General features: G+C 42.8%; 1 protein-coding gene across 1 annotated transcript in view; it reads right to left on the minus strand.

Annotated features, from left to right (window-relative positions):
* Nucleotides 1-4,442: 4,442 nt before the first annotated feature.
* LOC122935101 (galactose-3-O-sulfotransferase 4-like) overlaps nucleotides 4,443-19,089 on the minus strand; it is a 53,584-nt gene continuing 38,937 nt past the window's right edge. The window contains exon 4 of the mRNA XM_044290862.1: nucleotides 4,443-6,072. Within this exon, the coding sequence (XP_044146797.1) occupies nucleotides 5,302-6,072 (771 nt within the window). The 3' untranslated portion in view covers nucleotides 4,443-5,301. The remainder of the gene's footprint in view (nucleotides 6,073-19,089) is intronic.

Raw genomic sequence — 19,089 nt, forward strand, 5'->3', positions numbered from 1 at the left:
AAGTGATCAATTTGATTGTTTGATATGTACAAATTGTTTAAATGATTCCAATGTTATTTTTTCTATTCCTATTATTGAGGAGGAGCTGGTGACACCATACCGCTAGAATTTTATACTGTAAAATATGAATAAGTGGGTATGTATTTTCAGGTTTATCAGGAATATTAGTAGGTTTCGTAGAAGTATTGTGGTTGTGCAGGCCAGACTCTTTAGAACTTCACTTCTGATTCCAGTTTGGTAAATGATACTAACCTGTGTAAAAAAGTATAGGGAGATTTTAGAACCTCATTAACATGGAGTGAAGATCCAGAAGAGAAAGGTCTTAAAGTCACAGAAAAGAGGGAATTTAATATATGTTATTCTAATGATGGGAATGGGCAAAGGTTGAAAATGTAAGTTGGTCAAATATGAGAGATTTTTAAGTCAAGGGACTGCTGTACTAATTGATGTATATTGGCAATGTGGTAGTCTGGCGTATACCAGACTCCCCGGAGACTGGTCCGTTGTGTGCTCAATGGTTAAATTAATCCACCCCTTGTTGGTAATCCCTAAGCATGCATGGGTTCCAGGTGAGTGTGTGCGAATCAAGAGAAATCCATATTTCGCTCCAGAGCAGGTTCCAGATGATTTTAAAATATTTTTAAAAGCTGAAATTTTTTTTGCAAGTTAGTTGAGTACAAGCAGTGGCAAATACAAAATGGATCCAGAAAAACAAGTACGAGCTATTAAAGTTTATAAATATTACAGATAAGGCCTTGAATGCCATCAAGGAGGAGCTCAGAGGTCTGAGATTGACAGCGGTACAGAACCGATAGGCTCTCGACATGATTCTCGCTTATTAAGGAGGAGTTTGTGCAGTTATTGGAGACTATTGCTGTACTTTCATCCCAGCGAATGATGATAAGCAAAACAGGACTCTTGTTAGGGACCTCGAGCACATCCATTCTTTGAATAAGCTAATGATTGATGAAGCTCGAGTCACAGGTGACTGGTTCTCAGGGTGGTCTTTGAATCTTCCATCTTGGTTCTTGCCGTTACTGCTCCAGTACTGTTATTGTGTCTTGCAGGCCTATTGTTGTTTTTGTGTTGTAAAAGACTGTTCTCGAAAGCCACCATGATGCTCACCTACGCACCTGTTGCTACAGAGGAAGCCAAGGATACGGAGTGTGAACTTTGTTCATTGTATCAGGAGAACATCATATATTGAATTGCAGAAAGCCAGAGACATTGTGTGTGTGGTATAAATGTTGGTATCTGTGTGTGTGTGTGTTGGGAAAACCAACAACAGGGGAGAATGAAGAAGAAAAAGAAAAATATATAGTATAATGTCGCCTGATTATACCAGACACTACATTCCTAAGGTGGGGGGTAAAGTTTAGGATGGTTATGTGTATAAGATGAGTGTGGGCCTCTCCCCCTTTGAGCATTCTCCCCCTGCGATTGAAGCTGTTAATGTTGTTCGGCTAGCAATAAACCTTATTCTTCCTGAAGAATGCGTTTTCTGAGTTGTTTTCCACAACAGTGCGCAGTGCGATCCCCAATGGCCGTGATGTCTGCCTTTATAGTGTTTAAGGCTGACTGAATATCTGAGTGTATAGACCTTTACAGGTCTGCCATTAAATCTTGCCACTTTGACGCCTGGTAGATGGGCCCAACACGTATGTGCGCTAAAAGCTTATATTATTCATTTATAGTCTGTATTGTACCACTTTTATCTAGAATGACTCCCATTTCTTAGCTCTATTGTTTGTATATATAATGGTGTGCAGCCATTTTGTTTTTTTGCAATTAAATCTTGCATAGCAGACAGGGTGATCCTATCATGTTCAGAGCTTATATTAGGGCTCATGCTAAAGTCAGACTTTGCCCCTGCTGGAGAGCTTTGGGCAGACCCCCAACTCACATGGCTAGTTTTACTTGCAGGGGAAATATGTCCTACTAGCTTCTCATGGACCTGTAGCTTCATGGGGCGCTTGTTGCTGTAGTTCATTGGTGTCTGTGCTGCCTCCTGCATGTTTCCCGGGGGCCATCTTGGACCGGTGCTACTACAAAGTAAGAGGTACGTTTTGTGGGGGGACCAGGGTTTTTCTTTATCCTCGTCATCTCCAGTGTCTTCCTGGTGGTGAGTGGGTGGAGAGGGGTCTGATCCAGCACAGTTTGGGTGCCTCTGGGGTGCTTTATAATGCTGTACTCGGCTGTGGCTGCTGGAGCTCAGCTATGCTTCTTACGGCTTAGCTCTGCATCTGGCTCTGCCCCCCCAGTCTGACTTGTGACTGTCTGATTTAGCTCTGCTGTTATGTCTGGAAACTTGTTTTCATCTGGAAAAACTGCTGTGTCATTGCCATTGAGTATCATTGAAGCTCTAGTGTAAGTCTATGAGAGACGGAAAGTGATACAATGTATCTGTTTGTGCTAAGCTTCTCCACTCCACCCCTCCCACTAGTAGGTTCTAGTCTAGCTAAAACTGTATATAAGGAGAGCAGTTAGACCCCCTAATGTTCTGCCGTTAAGGACCAGTGCTTGGAGGGGAAGACTCATGCCAGTCTGCATGAGTAACCAGAAGAAGACGCTGAGATGGGGACGCTGAGCCAAAGACCATGGGTCACTCGCCCTGTGACCAAGGAGCCACCCGGACTACTGAGCTACAGACCGTGGGCCCTTGACCAGGATGCCAGCCTTCTAAGAGAGAGAGGGCAGTTAGTTCAGGCCTTTCCTCAGCATCAAACATATATGAAAAAGGGATGCTATTTTCTTTACTGTGCAAAGATTACTATATATTTTGACCTGTGCCATTGTTCACTACAATTCTATATGCTGTATACTATGATTTAGATACACTTGGTGTCAGTATACAGTGCTAGTCTAGTATTAAATTTATTATATTCAAAATAACACACACCAACCACAGTATTATGTTGAGATTATTATATACTTTTAACAGTCCCATTACATGTAACAAATGTACAGAATACAACTCAGACTCATTGGGTGTCAGTATATACCGCAATTTTGCATAACATTTAAAATACTTATTGATTGTCTGCTGAGCTGCGTATCTAATCCTATCATGAGTGATACTGCCTGCTAAGCTGCATAGCTAATCATACCATGCGTGATACTGTGTCCTGATCTGGGTATCTAATACTACCATGTGTGATACTATTTGCTGAACTGTGTAGCTAATCCTATCATGTGTGATACTGTCTGCAGAGTCGTGTGTCTAAGCCTATTTTGTGTGATACTGTCTGCTGAGTTGTGTATCGAATCCTATCATGTGTGATACTGCCTGCTGAGCTGCGTATCTAAACCTACCATGTGTATTACTATCTGCTAAGCTGTGTATCTAATTCTGTTCTGTGCAATACTGTCTGCTAAGCTGTGTATCTAATCATATTAGGTGTGATAATGTCTATGAAGCTATTATATGCATGTGTATAGAGTGTGATACTGTCTGCTGACCTGTGTTTTTAATCCTACCTTGTGTGATATTGTCTATGAAGTTATTGTATGTATCTGTATAGAGTGTTATACAGATACAGAGATAAGGAGCTCTGCTTTGTGTACATACTGTACATGCCAGCCACTGCTGAGAAAAGAGAGGTGGGGGAGGTGCTGATGGATGTCAGTCCCTGTATTTCCTTGTCTTGTGGATAATGCCTGATTACAAGTTAAGTTATAGAAGCCATTCGAGTTGCTATTAGAAAACATAACACAAAACATTCTGAGGCCCCTTGCAGATGAGCGTCTCCGTATTAAGTTGAAAATAGTGCAAGTGCATACGCAATTTCATTCACTTTTGACTGCGATTGCATTGCGTTGCTGAGTTTAACATGGTTATAAGGGAAACTAATAGCATTCTTAATACAGAATGCTTACTAAAATGTGGCTTAGGGGTTAAAAAAATAAATAAATTAACTCACCTCATCCATTTGTTCGCGCAGCTGGCATGTCTTCTTTCTTCTTCTTTCAGGACCTGCAAAAGGACCTTTGATGACGTAATCGCGCTCACCCGTCAGCGCAGGTCCTGCTGAATGAAAATAGAAGATTCTATCTTTATTCAGCAGGACCTGCGCTAACGTCACTGCGCTCACCAAATGGTGAGAGTGACTATGTCATCAAAGGTCCTTTTGCAGGTCCTAAAAGAAGAAGAAAGAAGACATGCCAGCTCCAGCGGATGAGGGGAGTTAAATTCTTTTTTTTTTAACCCCTCAGGCCACATTTTACTAAGCATTCTGTATTAAGAATGCTATTATTTTCCCTTATAACCATGTTATAAGGGAAAATAATACAGTAAATTGACTTTAATGGGGTTGCTCATCCCTATCATCTCCTAGCAACCATGCATGAAAATCGCACCGCATCCGCATTTGCTTGCGGATGCTATGTGATTTTCACGCATCCCCATTCATTTCTATGGGGCCTGCGTTGCGTGAAAAACGCAGAATATAGAACATGCTGCGATTTTCGCGCAACGCACAAGTGATGCGTGAAAATCACCGCTCATCTGAACAGCCCCATTTAAGTGAATGGGTCAGTTATCAAAGTAGAACTGGCTTAGTTGTCCACAACAACAAGATTCCTCCTTTGATTTTCCAAAGGAGCTGTCCAAAATGAAATATGGAATCTGACTGGTTGCTATGGGCAACTAAGCCAGTTCTACTTTACACCAGTTTGATAAATGACCCCTATAGACTTCTTTTATGGGTTAAATGAGGGAGAAAAAAATATCTGAAAAAAAACATCCATCTCTCCCAAGATTTAAACCTGGGATTTCTACACGCAAGGCTAAGCACTTAGCACTAAGCTATAGCATTATCTTATCACATAGAGAAGTGTGGTCTTTCTATGCTCAGAAAGCTAACACATATTGCCCGTGTCTTTATAATCATATATTGTGCCTATGAATAAAGCAGCATGTATATTGGCTTTCTAAGTATATCTCAATGTGGTAATGCAATATTATATAATATATATATTAGTAGATTCTGCAAAACAACTCTTTCCTCAGCATGCTGATTTGTGGCCCTGTCAATCAAAGGGAGGGGACAGTGTGCAGAGCACAGGGGTGTTACAAAGCAGTGCTCAAAGGATTCAGACCCACCACCTGGTGCTCCAACTTGCTTATTTGCATGTGAATAAAACACAGCTATCTTTGCAGCAATTTAGCATAACGACAAAAGAAAGATATCATTTTAATCAGTCTGCTGAGCTCTACCATGCAGTATGCCTGGTTTAATATGATTGATCATGCTGACTGAGCCTGCTTAACATATTTATAGACATTTGCAGTGATTACAAACTCTATAATCCAACCTGTTTCTTCTTCAGAAGATCATTATATTGAACTTCTGGAAGGACAAGTCTGTGACACAATTTTTGGTCATTTTGTTCTAGCCCAGACTTAAGATTGTACCCTAGAATTGTAGCTAAACCAAACTGCTTTGGAAGCATTGATTTGTCTTTTAGTAGACTTGGGTCCACTTGACCATCTAGACATTTCTCAGAAAGCTGTGCCCGTCTTGTTTTTAGTTTCTCCACTTCATACCGCATGCGTTCCCTCCCAAACCTTTCCACATGATTCCAAAATGAATTGTTAAAGTAAATGTACAACTGCCAGTCCAGCTGGTTCCAACTTTTTATTCTCTCCTGGGCCTCATCAGATAGATTTGATCTGCTCTTGTTACTTCTGGTATTGAGTGGAAATGACAAGACATCATCTAAATTCCAACAGAGGGCATCTTTAAGGAGCACCAAAGACTCATCAAAGTATTCTGCTATCAACACCAGATCAAATATTGCGTCTACTGCTCGCCAAGGTAGCTTGAAATGCTTCAACAAAACAGGCCCATTGTGGTCAAAACCTAGATCAAAAGTCATGGGATTCTTAGCAAAACCACTATCAAGTTGGTCGCGTTGATAAAATTTGTTGGAGTTGTTTAAAAAGTCTTCTATATTTTTAGCTTTAGAGAAAGAGCTTGTGTTTTTGTAGTATGTGAAGGCTGATTCCATTAGGGTGACTGGATTTCGCAAGATGGTGAAGTAAAATGTATCACTGGGCATGACCTTTTCTACCTATGAAATAAACATATAATTTACCAGATTATTATTATTATTATTATTATTATTATTATTATTCCAATTCCATACACAACTGTTTGAAAATAAATGTTACAAAAGTATTTTTGAAGTATTACACCTTAACTCTAAGGCAGGATGATGTAGAAGCTACAGGAGCAACACCACCAGCACCAATAAGACTTAAAGGGGAACTCCAGTAAAAGCAAGTTGTCCCAAACTTGTTTGTTGGGGGCAAACATTGGGATCCCCACCAATCGTGTTAAATGATGTTCTGTTTCCCGTCCCTCACCCACCACATATAAATGGACTGATGGTCAAGCAGGCTTCAACTGCCTTCATTTCTAGGTGACGGCTGATACAATGCTTGGATATCTGTACCAAATGAGCATGCTTGACCGCTACTCCAATCAAAAAAGGGACATAGAATCCCCATTCACGTAATTAGTGGGTGTCCCAGCTGTTGGAATTCCACTGATCTAACAGTTATTCCCAGTGGATGGGAGATAACTTGCTGTTACTAGACTAACCCTTTATTGGTGACAACAAAGTGGCACTATTTATCTGGGAACCAAACCTGGACTGTTCTTCCTGTGACTATAAGGAAGAAGCATTTATAGACCGAATCCAATGAGGTGCCGTGAGAGAGGGGCACACGATATTGAAATTCTGTTCTTGTCATCAGAAAAAGCCATCTATTTCAGGCACTGAAAAACATTTTCGATGCATATGTAGTGCCCTGGAGAGGGGGTACTTTAAAGTAGAGTAGTGGAGATTTGCGAACATTTTCCCCTGTTTCCCCTTTGCAAAGTCATCAACTCCTTATTTTATTTCACTCTAAAGGGTTAATTTGCACTGACTTATACTGTTTAACTGTGTAACTGCATTTTACATATATGTTATCATATATGTAGAATACCGCTCCGGCCAAAAATTCTGAAGACTTGCCGCAAGGCCGGATCCGGAATTAATGCCCATTGAAAGGCATTGATCCGGATCCGGCCTTAAGCTAAACGTCGTTTCGGCGCATTGCCGGATCCGACGTTTAGCTTTTTTCGAGTGGTTACCATGGCTGCCGGGACGCTAAAGTCCTAGCAGCCATGGTAAAGTGTAGCGGGGAGCAGCATACTTACCGTCCGTGCGGCTCCCGGGGCGCTCCAGAGTGACGTCAGGGCGCCCCACGCGCATGGATGACGTGATTGCATGGCACGTCATCCATGCGCATGGGGCGCCCTGACGTCACTCTGGAGCGCCCCGGGAGCCGCGCGGACTGTAAGTATACCGCTCCCCGCTCCTACTATGGCAACCAGGACTTTAATAGCGTCCTGGGTGCCATAGTAACACTGAAAGCATTTTGAAGACGGATCCGTCGTCAAATGCTTTCAGTTCACTTGCGGTTTTCCGGATCCGGTGTGTAATTCCGGCAAGTGGAGTACATGCCGGATCCGGACAACGCAAGTGTGAAAGAGGCCTAAGATACACATTTCCATTTTTCACTGACGTGCTATCTACATTTTCCAGGGACAGCACACATACCCATTCATTTTAATGTGCTTGTTCACACATCAGTAGTTTTTACTGTCCAAAAATGATGGAGACATGCACTACATTAGTCTGTGATACAGACCAAACATGCCCATTGAAGTCTATGGGTCTGTGATAAACCACTGACACAATACGGATGGCATTGCTCCATTTTCACTGACCACTGGAAGGAGATGCTTTGGAAATTCATTTTTAGCTTAGCAGTGTCCGAAGAATACAGATTGCACACGGAGGACAAAAAATGGACACGTAGACCAAACACGGATCCTTAACATACATCTTAGTTAAAGGAAAGTAATGCAAATACTAAGGGCAAGGAAAAACCTTAAAGCACATATTAAATAATTAGAGTATAACCTGGAGCTGTAAGCCCCCCACCATTTATGGGAAGCAAGCAAGACAGGTCATTCCTCTATCCCAGCACATAAACACTTCCATGCACTGCGGTTGGGGTAAACTAGAAGACTTGCTATAAACCCAGGGGTGCACAAGTGCACCAGCCCAAAAAAAAAAAAACTCAAAGCCCTAATTGCTACAGTGCTGACAGGACTGTAAGGATGTGGGGCAAGTTACCTTAAATGTATTTCTCTGTTATGTTGTTAATTGCATAATTACTGCAACAACTCACCTTGGTCAGTAGATGGCAGCAAAGCATAAGGTGGTCAAAGTCTACATTGGAGCTGCCTATTAGAGGAATACTATAAACCTATTTAGTTTGCAAAGTTGGAAGATAGCTAATTTCTGGGCTGTCTTGGACTCTTATAAGTGTGATAGAAAACTGAAAATGCAGGTTTAACACTGCACGGAGCAAATCACTTATTGCATTACACTCTTCCTGTGTAATGGGAGGAGGTTCCTAGAGGAGCAGGAAGTGTCCAGACAGAGGCTGTGCTTTGTGGTGCTGGTAAACAGAAGGAAGCAGCTCTGCTGATTCTAGAAGTGAATGGACTGGCTCACGGTGGAGACTGCCAACAGCATGAAGGGGAGGTTTGCAGCGACAACCTCAGGAGTGTCGTGTGTTTAGGATCCAGTTCTGGAGGGGACCAGGAAATATGGAAAAGCACAAAGAAACTGCTCAAGGAACTGTAAGTGCGGCTTTGCTGCATCACATTACACCACACTGTTGAAGTGGCACTTACAGTTAATACACCAAGTAGAGTTACATTCATAGGGTGTTATATACTGGGAGCTGGCGTAAGGATTACAGCTATAATCAAAAGGGATAGACATTTACCTGTGGATTACAAATAGTATTGACCAATACTTAGGGTGCACCCCAACGAGATACTCGTCCAGGAACATACAAGTGCAGCTACACTGCTTAACGAACTTTGTGGAAAACATCAAATTGACAGGTTTACTGTTAGGCAGTGTTACATTTACTGTTTATTCTCTGTTACCAATCTGTTTTATATTTTCTCAGCATTTTTTTCACTATATTGTTTAGCAAACTCAATTGCTGCAAAAAAAAAATATATGTTGTCTGTGTCTGTGTGGCATAGTGTACCCTCTGTACCTGGACCCAGCTCTCAATTTTCTTTCAGTACCAAGGGACTTTTGTTCATCATTACTGTTCTAGATGTCATTATTCATTGGATCAGGTAATATATATCCATGTTCTCCGCAGCAGAGTTTGACAATTATTACAGATCACGTCTGCCTCCGTTTTGGTATTTCTGTAGTGATTAGTATGGTTATAGCACTATCTAGCAGTGTTAAGTTGTATTAAACTTTGTTTTTCCTATTAAAAAGACTGCTGTATTGTTGGTTGTGCAAAGCATTGTGGGAGTGAAAAGCATCCTGGGAAACAGAAGTCTCCAGTTACCAGGACACATCAGCAGAGCTGTGCATATCTCCTTCTCAAACGCCACCATCCTTGTACAATCATATCTGGTGAGAGATCTACCTTTGTTTCTGGGATATTATGTTATGCAGAGCTGTTCAGTCAGTTGTAATTGTTACTCTGGGAGTTGTTACTACTGTTAGTTAGACATATAGTTCTATGTTAGGCAGCCATTTTACCATGTGCTTCAGTGTTATGCAAATGTTACAGTACATGCTATTCTATACTTTATACTTATAAATGTTATTTGTATTCTTGTAGTTTTACCACACACTTGTACCATCTCTCACTCACGTGCATTGCGCAGAGAGTACAATCTGTTGACCAATAAACAATTTAGACTACAAAGAACAGTCCTCTTATTTGGAAGACAGGAATGGTTTATGCTAAATGTCCTACTGCACACTGTGTGAATGTGTATGAAGACAGAACAGTAAAACAGATGCCAGTCACCAGCGATGGTGGATCTGACTATATGGAGCCGCCCTAAGCCACTTGGTTCTGCGTACACGATTTCAGTGGCTGCCATACAGTCACAAGAAGTGAGAGTGCAGCCCCCAGCAAGCGCAGCATGATCCATACCACTTAAGTCTATTCCTACCTAGATTGAGTCTGCACAGAGACATTAAGCAGCCAGCAAAAGACAATGTCCACTAGCCAGGCATCATCATACAGGACCAGGTGACGAGCAAGCTGCTCTAGCAAGTCCTCAATAAAAGAAAAGGCTGCTCTCACCCATGCAGAAGCTGAGGCTGCAAAAGTAAGGGACAAGAGATGCAACTAAAGAAAGAGAAAGCATGCCTGCAAGCATCACTGGAAAAGGAGAGAGCATGCCTGCAAGCATCACTGGAAAAACTCACAGCAGAGAAAGAAGCGGCAGCCGCAATAGCCAAAGCAGAGTTCCCCGGATCCGAGAAACACAGCGAAGTATTTGGGCCAGACCTAGGTCAACAAGATCCAGCACAGCGCATCTCAGAATATGTCCATCAGCATCCCAAGACAGATGACAACTATGATCCAGTATATTAGCCAGCTTATACAGAGTGCCAAAGATGCTACCTTGAACCGCAGTACCTAGAGCAGGACATTTCGTGACAAATCGATGCCAGCCACAACTACCTCCCTACGTAACAAACACTACAACCTTTGCTTCAACTTAAAGGGACAACCTTCGAGTCAGAACGGTATTATACAGACTTCCCTAAGCCAGAAACCCCTAAAAGGTATGGTGTAACACCGCACACCGAACAAAACAACAGCACACCCGGTAGTATTGGCGCTAACCAGGCCGCCATGGACTTTGCTAAGTTCTTTGCTAAACGGGAGCTGGTTACCAAAGGACTTATAAAGTTCACCGATCGCCCCGAGAACTACAGGGGATGGCGAGTCTCCTTCCAAAAGGCCATAAGAGACTTAGATCTTTCCTGTAGTGAGGAGTTAGATCTCTTGGTAAAGTGGCTTGGAAGCGAGTCTGCTGAACACTCCAAAAGATTCAGAGACATTAACATAAGCTATCCGGGCAAAGGCCTAAAGATGGTGCGGTGTGGGAAAGACTTGATGAGTGTTATGGGTCAATAGAAGCTATAGAAAATTCTTTATATAAGAGAATTGATAATTTTCCTAGAATAGTGGGTAGGGGTTACCAGAAGCTCAATGAACTCAGTGACTTGTTGATAGAGGCACAGGTTGCTCAGGCAGAAGGATATCTGCCGGGGCTACATTTCTGGACACTGCCAGAGGTGTCAATCTGATTGTCCAAAAACTCCCTTATAAACTGCAAGAGAAGTGGATCACGCATGGTTCCCATTATAAACAGTTTCATAATGTACCATTCCCCCTCTTTGTAGTGTTTGTAGACTTTGCTACTAAACAGGTGAGGATTATAAATGATCCCGGTTTAGACTTTACTCTGTCATGTCCCACTACCCCTTGTGCCAAACCTCATAAAACACCAGTGGCAGTCCACAAAACTAATGTCGCCTCCACAGGTTCTTTTTACAGGTCGTGTAAGTCTTCTCAAGAAGAGAACAAACCCAAAGATCTTACCAAACAATGCCCCCTGCACAAGAAACCACATTCTCTACTAAAATGCAGAGCCTTCAGGGAGAAGTCTTTAGAGGACCGCAAAGAATTCCTGAAAGAAAACAACATCTGCTTTAGGTGCTGCACTTCAACATCGCACTTCGCCAGGAACTGTAAGGTCAGTGTGACATGCACAGAATGCGGTAGCACAAAACACAACACAGCTTTACACCCTGGACCACCTTCTCAGGTATCATCCCAAGCAGGGGAGCATGACGGGAAGCAGATAGACACTGACATAGACACCGCAGTAGTTACTTCTCACTGTACAGAGATCTCTAAAGGACTTGCACAACAGTAGTCCTGCAAAAAAATCTGCCTTGTCAGAGTTTATCCGGTTGGCCACCGAGATAAGGCAATCAAGGTATATGCAATCTTAAAGAGGACCTTTCACCAATTATGACAATGTGAACTAAGTATACAGACATGGAGAGCGATGCCCAGGGATCTCACTGCACTTACTATTATACCTGAGCACCGCTCCGTTCTCCTGCTATGCCCTCCGGTAACTTCGGTCACAAAGTTATGGTAGGCGGAGTCTGCCCTTGTTCTGCTCTAGCGCTGGCCAATCGCAGCGCAGAGCTCACAGCCTGGGAGGTTACTTTCTCCCAGGCTGTGAGCTCTGCAATGCGATTGGCCAGCGCTACAGCAGAACAAGGGCAGACTCCGCCTACCATAACTTAGTGACTGAAATCTCCGCCTACTATAACTTAGTGAGCAAAGATACCGGAGGGCATAGCGGGGGAACGGAGCGGCGCCCAGGGATAATAGTAAGTGCCGTGAGATCCCCGGGCGCCTCTCTACATGTCTGTATGCTTAGTTCACAGTGTCATAATCGGTGAAAGGTCCTCTTTAAATTACCAAATCAACAGGTCTTTAGCTAAATCTACCTTCTTCGACACCTTCAACATCGTAGGGCCAGGTTCTCCCTACTCCTTAAGGACATGCTTGTCCCTGCCAACCATACTGGAGTGCAATCAAATTCCTGAAAATTGGTCAGAGATACCTACACCAGAGGTAGCGGCATACCACCCCCACCTGAGGCATATACAGTAGCTCACCTGATATCGGAACTGGACCCAAAAGCCCAGATAGTCTTACTCCTTGGAAGAGACATACTATGAGTTCATAAGGTTAGAGGACAGATTAACAGTCCCCAGAACGCTCCAAACGCCCAGAGACTTGACCTAGGACGGGTCATCATAGGAGACGTCTGTCTAGGAGGAGCACACAAGCCAACCGTATGCTCACCAACACACTTGAAAATGGACGTCCATCCTTATTCCAGCCATGTCACAGCAGTTTCCTGATAAAAGAATTGCCACACAGAACTCATGTGCCTTTTCCTTTCGCAGATACCTCCTGTGAAGACCACCCATGCGATGGTGAGCAAGATCACTCAGGGTGGACAGTCTTTCACAGGACAAGAGAAGACAACAGGGTCGCAATGTCCATAGAAGACATGCTGTTCTTGGATATCATGGGTCAAAGAATAGTAAAAGACAAGTCAAAAAGCTAGGTTGCACCTTTACCGTTTAAACCCCAGAGACAACGCTTACGTAACAACAAAGAACTTGTCTACAGTCGATTCATCTGCCTCAAACACAAACTTCAGAGGACACCAGAGATGAGAGAACATTTCTTTACCTTTTACCCCAAAGCAATCAGTCTCCGAAATGCTCAGAGACTATTGCCCCTTCCAAGGATAGAAACTACCACAGACTGAAAGTTACTGCTGCATTCGTGACCCTATGATGATCTCTTGTCTGCAGTGGTGTCTGAATCTGTTTGTATATATATTCATAAGCACTTCCTACTTTGCTCTTGCTACATATATATATATATATATATATATATATATATATATGCTGTGAACTGTGAACAGTAATGCTTTTCAGTGCAATGTGTTTCTTTTTTTCTATTGTAATACTTTAATTTAAATGTCAGTTCTTGTTCCTCGGTCCGTGGCATCTAGGATTGCTCCAATCAACATTTCATTGTATTGTACATTGTATTCATTGTATTGTACAGTGACAATAAAGGCATTTTATCTTATCTTATGGAAAGAATATTCCAGAACAACCGTGCAGAAATGGCACCCACGCTCCAAGACTCCAAGGAGTGTTGGTACTTACCCATATTTAGCGTGTATCATCCTAAAAAAACAGGGCAGATAAGAGTAGTATTCGACTCGAGCGCCAGGTGCAAAGGCATTTCGCTATATAATGTCTTACTGTCTGGTCCAGACCTCAACAACAGACTTCTGGAGGTACATCTACACTTCTGCAGAGATTCCGTAGCATTCATGGCCGACATACAACAGATGTTCCACTGCTTTCTCGTCAAGGAAGAACACAGAAACTACTTGAAGTTCTTCTGGTACCGCAACAACGTCCCCAATGAAGACATTGTTGAGTACTAAATGAGAGTGCACATCTTCGTAAACAGTCCTTCCCCTGCACTTGCTATGTATTGTCTCAGGCATTCAGCCTAAGAGGGTGAAGCAAAGTATGGCTCAGATGTCAGATCCTTTGTGGAAAAAAGTTTTCTACCTGGATGACTGCTTGAAGTCCACACCCATAAACGAGACCGCAGTCTCCTGAAAAGGGCCCAAAAATGCTTGCTCTATCTAATTTGAGGTTGCACAGAATCGCCTCCAACAGCCATGAGTTAATGGAGGCCTTCTCACCCCAAGACCATTCAAGTGATCTAAAGGACTTGGATCTTAGCACTGACTCCCTTCCCATGCAGCGGAGCCATGGTTTGCTCTGGGATTTAAAGGCAGACACATTGACCTTCCAAATCAGCAAGGAAGAAAAGCCCTTTACACGTAAATGAGTTCTGTCCACCATAAACAGCTTATATGATCCTCTGGGATTCGTAGCCCCTGTTACTATTCAAGGCAAAATTATGTTAAAAGACTTCACCACAGAGACGTCATATTGGGATGATCCGCTTTCCACAGAGAAAAAAGACCTGTAGACAGGTTGGAAGAAGTCTCTTGAAGCTTTGACCAGCCTTCACGTGCCATCAACAGAGGTCAAGATGCAAAATTTTACTTTTTTAGCAGATTTTCCATTTTAATCCATTTACATCAAGGGTTAACAGCCAAACAAAACTCAATATTTATTACCCTGATTCTGTGGTTTACAGAAACATCCCACATGTGGTCGTAAACTGATGTAAAGGCATATGACAGGGTGCAGAACAAAAGGAACTCCATATGGTTTTTGGAAGGCAGATTTTGCTGGACTGGTCTTTAGATGCCATGTCCCATTTGAAGCCCCCCTGATGCACCCTTACAGTAGAAACTCCCAAAAAGTGATCCCATTTTGGAAACTATGGGATAAGGTGGCAGTTTTATTGGTACCATTTTTGGGTACATATGATTTTTTGATCATTCATTATTATACTTTATGGGGCAAGGAGACCAAAAAATTGTTAATTTGTGTTCACCTGAGGGGTTAGGTCATGTGATATATTTATAGAGCAGATCATTACGGACGTGGCAATACCTAATATGTATACTTTTTATTATTTTTTTAAGTTTTACACAATAATAGCATTTTTGAAACCCCAAAATTATTTTTTTGTGTCTCCATGTTCTGAGAGCTATAGTTTTTTTTTATTTTTTGAGCGATTTTGCGTGATGATGTGACAGTTTTATTGGCACCATTTTGTGGGACATACTCATTTTTGATCGCTTGGTGTTGCAATTTTTGTGATGTAAGGTGACAAAAAAGGCTTTTTTTTTTACACTTTTTTTTTTTTTTTTTTTTTTTTTACGGTGTTCACCTGAGGGATTAGGTTATGTGATATTTTTATAGAGCTGGCTGTTACGGATGCGAAGATACCTAATATGTATACTTTTTTTATTTTTATTTTACTTTAACACAATAATAGCATATTTAAAAGGAAAAAATGATGTTTTAGTGTCTCTATGTTCTGAGAGCTATAGTTTTTTTATTTATTGAGAGATTTTCTTATGTAGGGTCTCATTTTTTGCAGAATAAAGTGAAGGTTTTATTGGTATCATTTTGTTCAACATTGATCGCTTGGTATTGCACTTTTTGTGATGTAAGGTGACAAAAATTGCCTTTTTTGACACCATTTTTATTTTATTTTTTATGGTGTTTATCGAACGGGGTGGATCATGTGATATATTTATAGAGTCAGTTTTTACAAATGTGGCGATACCTAAAATGTGTTTTTTTCTTTTTTTTTCTATTTTGCATTAAGAAATCTGGGGAAAGGGGCGTTTTTTTTTTTTTTTTTTTACTTGAAACTATTTTTTTTATTAAAAACCCTTCTTTTAACTTTATTTCTGTCCCAATCTAAGACTTCAACCTTTGGGGGTCTGATCCCCTCTGCAATGCATTACAATACATCTGTATTGTAATGCATTGCCTGTTAGTGTATTACACAGAGTAATACACTAACAGGTTGCCTAGGAGACCCAGCCTGAGGCTGGATCTCCTCGGCACCCATAGAAGGCAGGTCCCGATGCCGTTCAAGGCATTGGGCAGCCTCTGCATGGCATCGAGCTGCCTTGTCACCCATCGGGTCCCCGCCACAGCAGCGCGGGGATTCGATGGGCTCCCTCACACGCAGCAAACCCCTTCTATGTAGCAGTCAGCACTGACTGCGGCATACAAGTGGTTAATCGGCTGTAAACAGTGATGCCGGCGGATACAACAGGGGCTCGGCTATAAGGGACTGCCGGACCCCTTGCAGTAATCGGGCATGCAGCGCTCCGATGCTCGCCCAATCATCATGATATACTATTACATCAAAATGCAGGAAGTCACTGACTTCCATGACGTAATAGTACGTCAAATGTCGGGAAGGGGTTAAAATCTGCATCATGTCTGTGGACTGGTTTTCCCCTTAAACTTCAATTAGATTATTTACATAAACAGAAAATCTGCACCAAATCTGCACAAAAACGCATAAAAACAGCACCAAAATGCGTTTTTGTGCAGATTTTCTACACATAAATCTAGACTGTGCAGGTCAGTGATGGTCAGTTTGCAGTATTTGCCAGCGAACACATGCGGGCTGCCATCTTTAGTAAGATAGACTCACCCGTCCGGCGATGCACAGGTAAACCCTTACCTGTGCCTGTGCCGGTCTGAAATTAAATGCAGTCACCGGGAGCAGGCAGTTTCGAGAACAACCGCCAGGCGCCTAAATCGGACTGTTCTCGGAACTGCCTGCTCCCGGTGACTGCATTTGATTTCAGACCGGCTCCCGGCACAGGCACAGGTAAAGGCTTACCTGTGCATTGCCGGACGGGTGAGTCTACCTTACTAAGGATGGCAGCCCACATGTGTTCGCTGGCTAACACTGCGAACTGACCATCACTGGTGCAGGTACCCTAAGGCCACCTTCGCAATTTGCGGATTATGTGTGGTTTTTCTGCGCAGATTCCTGTGCAGATATAATGCAGTGTAATACAAAACCAGGAAAGTGTATGAGATTACACTAATCTTATGTAAACTTCTGTGCAGAAATTGGCCTTTTATGTGGATTTCCAAATTTATAGCATGTGAGTCAGGGGTGCACAACCTTCATGTATTCTCCCATTAGATGGGAGTACTAGAAGTGTAACTAGACATTTATAATATATACTGTATGTTCAATATGCCATAAATAAAGTATTTCAGTTGGTAATAACCCTTTAAGTAGAATTTTTGGCCGTTGATATTGGTTTAGGGTGACAATGTGGCCCCCAACCAGAAAAGGTTGTGCATAGAGTTGAGCGGACACCTGGATGTTCGGAAAAAAGTTCGAGTTCGGGACCCGAACTTGACCACAAACCCCTTTGAAGTCAATGGGGACCCGAACTTTTGAATACTAAAATGGCTGTAAAAATGTCATGGAAAGGGCTAGAGGGCTGCAAATGGTGTTAAAATGTGGTTAAGAGCATGGCAAGTGCTCTGCAAACAAATGGATAGGAAAATGACTTTAAATAACATAAAATACATAGAAATAAAAAAAAAAAAATCTTGATTTAGGAGGACCAGGTCCATATGGAGTAGAAGGTTGAGGAGGCCAGGATGTGGCGGTGTAGGTAGAAGTGGTGGTGGAGGAGGAGTAGGTAGCCTACACTGCTTTTTGTTTTAAAATGTACTTTTATTTGTTTAAATTAGGGTACACCCCAGAACATTGGGAAATATAACCCTCTAGTCATGCTAAACACACGTTCAGACAACACACCGGCTGCAGGGCAGGCCAGCACCTCCAAGACGTAAAGGGCAAACTCAGGCCAAGTTGCAGGGGTTGACCCCTGTCAGTTAGTTCGTGTAGGCGTGTGCATACTTACTGCCCCACCCACCATGTCGCACATCCCTGTGATTTTCACGATCCAATTTGATATCTGCTCTATCAACTTTCGATGTTCTTTTAAGCGCCTACCATGGTGATTATGGGTGGCGGGGAATGAGGGTTCCAGGCCGGAGAGGGAGCGTGAGAAAAAGAGACCAAAGTTAAAGGGATTGTCCAGGTTCAGAGCTGAACCTGGACGGCCCTCCATTTTCACCCCGCCAGCCCCCCTGACATGAGCATCGGAGCAGTTCATGCTCCGATGCTCTCCTTTGCCCTGCGCTAAATTGCACAGGGCAAAGGCATTTTTCTGAGTTCCGGTGACGTACCGGGCTCTCTATGGGGCTGACAGGAACCCTGGTGATGTCACCGGCACTGATGGGCGGGATTTGGCTCTGCCCTAGCCAGTAAAACGGCTAGGGCAGAGCTAAAGCCCGCCCCTCAGAGCCGGTGACGTCACCGAACACACCGCTGAGCGGAAGTTACCGCCCGGCAGTGTGTTATTGAAAACACAAGAGCCTGTGCCCTGCGCGATCTAACGCAGGGCACGGGAGCGCATCGGAGCATGAGATGCTCCGATGCTAACATCAGGGGGGCTGCCGGGGTGAAAATAAGGGTATGTCCGGGTTCAGCTCTGAACCCGGACAACCCCTTTAAGGGAGATAAATTTTTAAAAAATTTGGATCGAGAAGAAATGTGGGAAAAGCTATTGAGGCGCAAATGTGGGACAAATTACAGAAGACAAAAACACAGAAATATAGTGGCAAATCTGGGGGAGCTGCTCAACCCCTAACACTGTAGCGTGTTTTTCATTGGGGGAGCAGCCCCACCGCATGTGGACCGCAGCAAACGACTATCCCCAGCAAAAAAAAAATTGCATACGGTGGATGTCGGCGCGGTCCACATGCACCACAAAGGCATCCTACACAAAACGGAGCATTGTGCGGATGAAAATATAATCATATAAATCACAGAAGAAATGCACCAAACGGATATGCCCCTGACTATACTGGCTAGTCATAAATGCAGATATTAAAAGCTGAGACTTTTGCCAATATATTCCTGTCAGGAAGATATCGGAGCCCAACATGCACAACATGATTTATACAAATTACAGAAGCCCAAATGTGGGACAAAAGAGTCAAACGGAATTGTGGGAAAAGCTATTGAGGCGCAAATGTTGACCAAAAGAGTATAGCAGAAATGTGGGACATAGTATT

This window comes from Bufo gargarizans, chromosome 4 (genome assembly GCF_014858855.1).
Source record: "Bufo gargarizans isolate SCDJY-AF-19 chromosome 4, ASM1485885v1, whole genome shotgun sequence".
Lineage (NCBI taxonomy): Eukaryota > Metazoa > Chordata > Amphibia > Anura > Bufonidae > Bufo > Bufo gargarizans.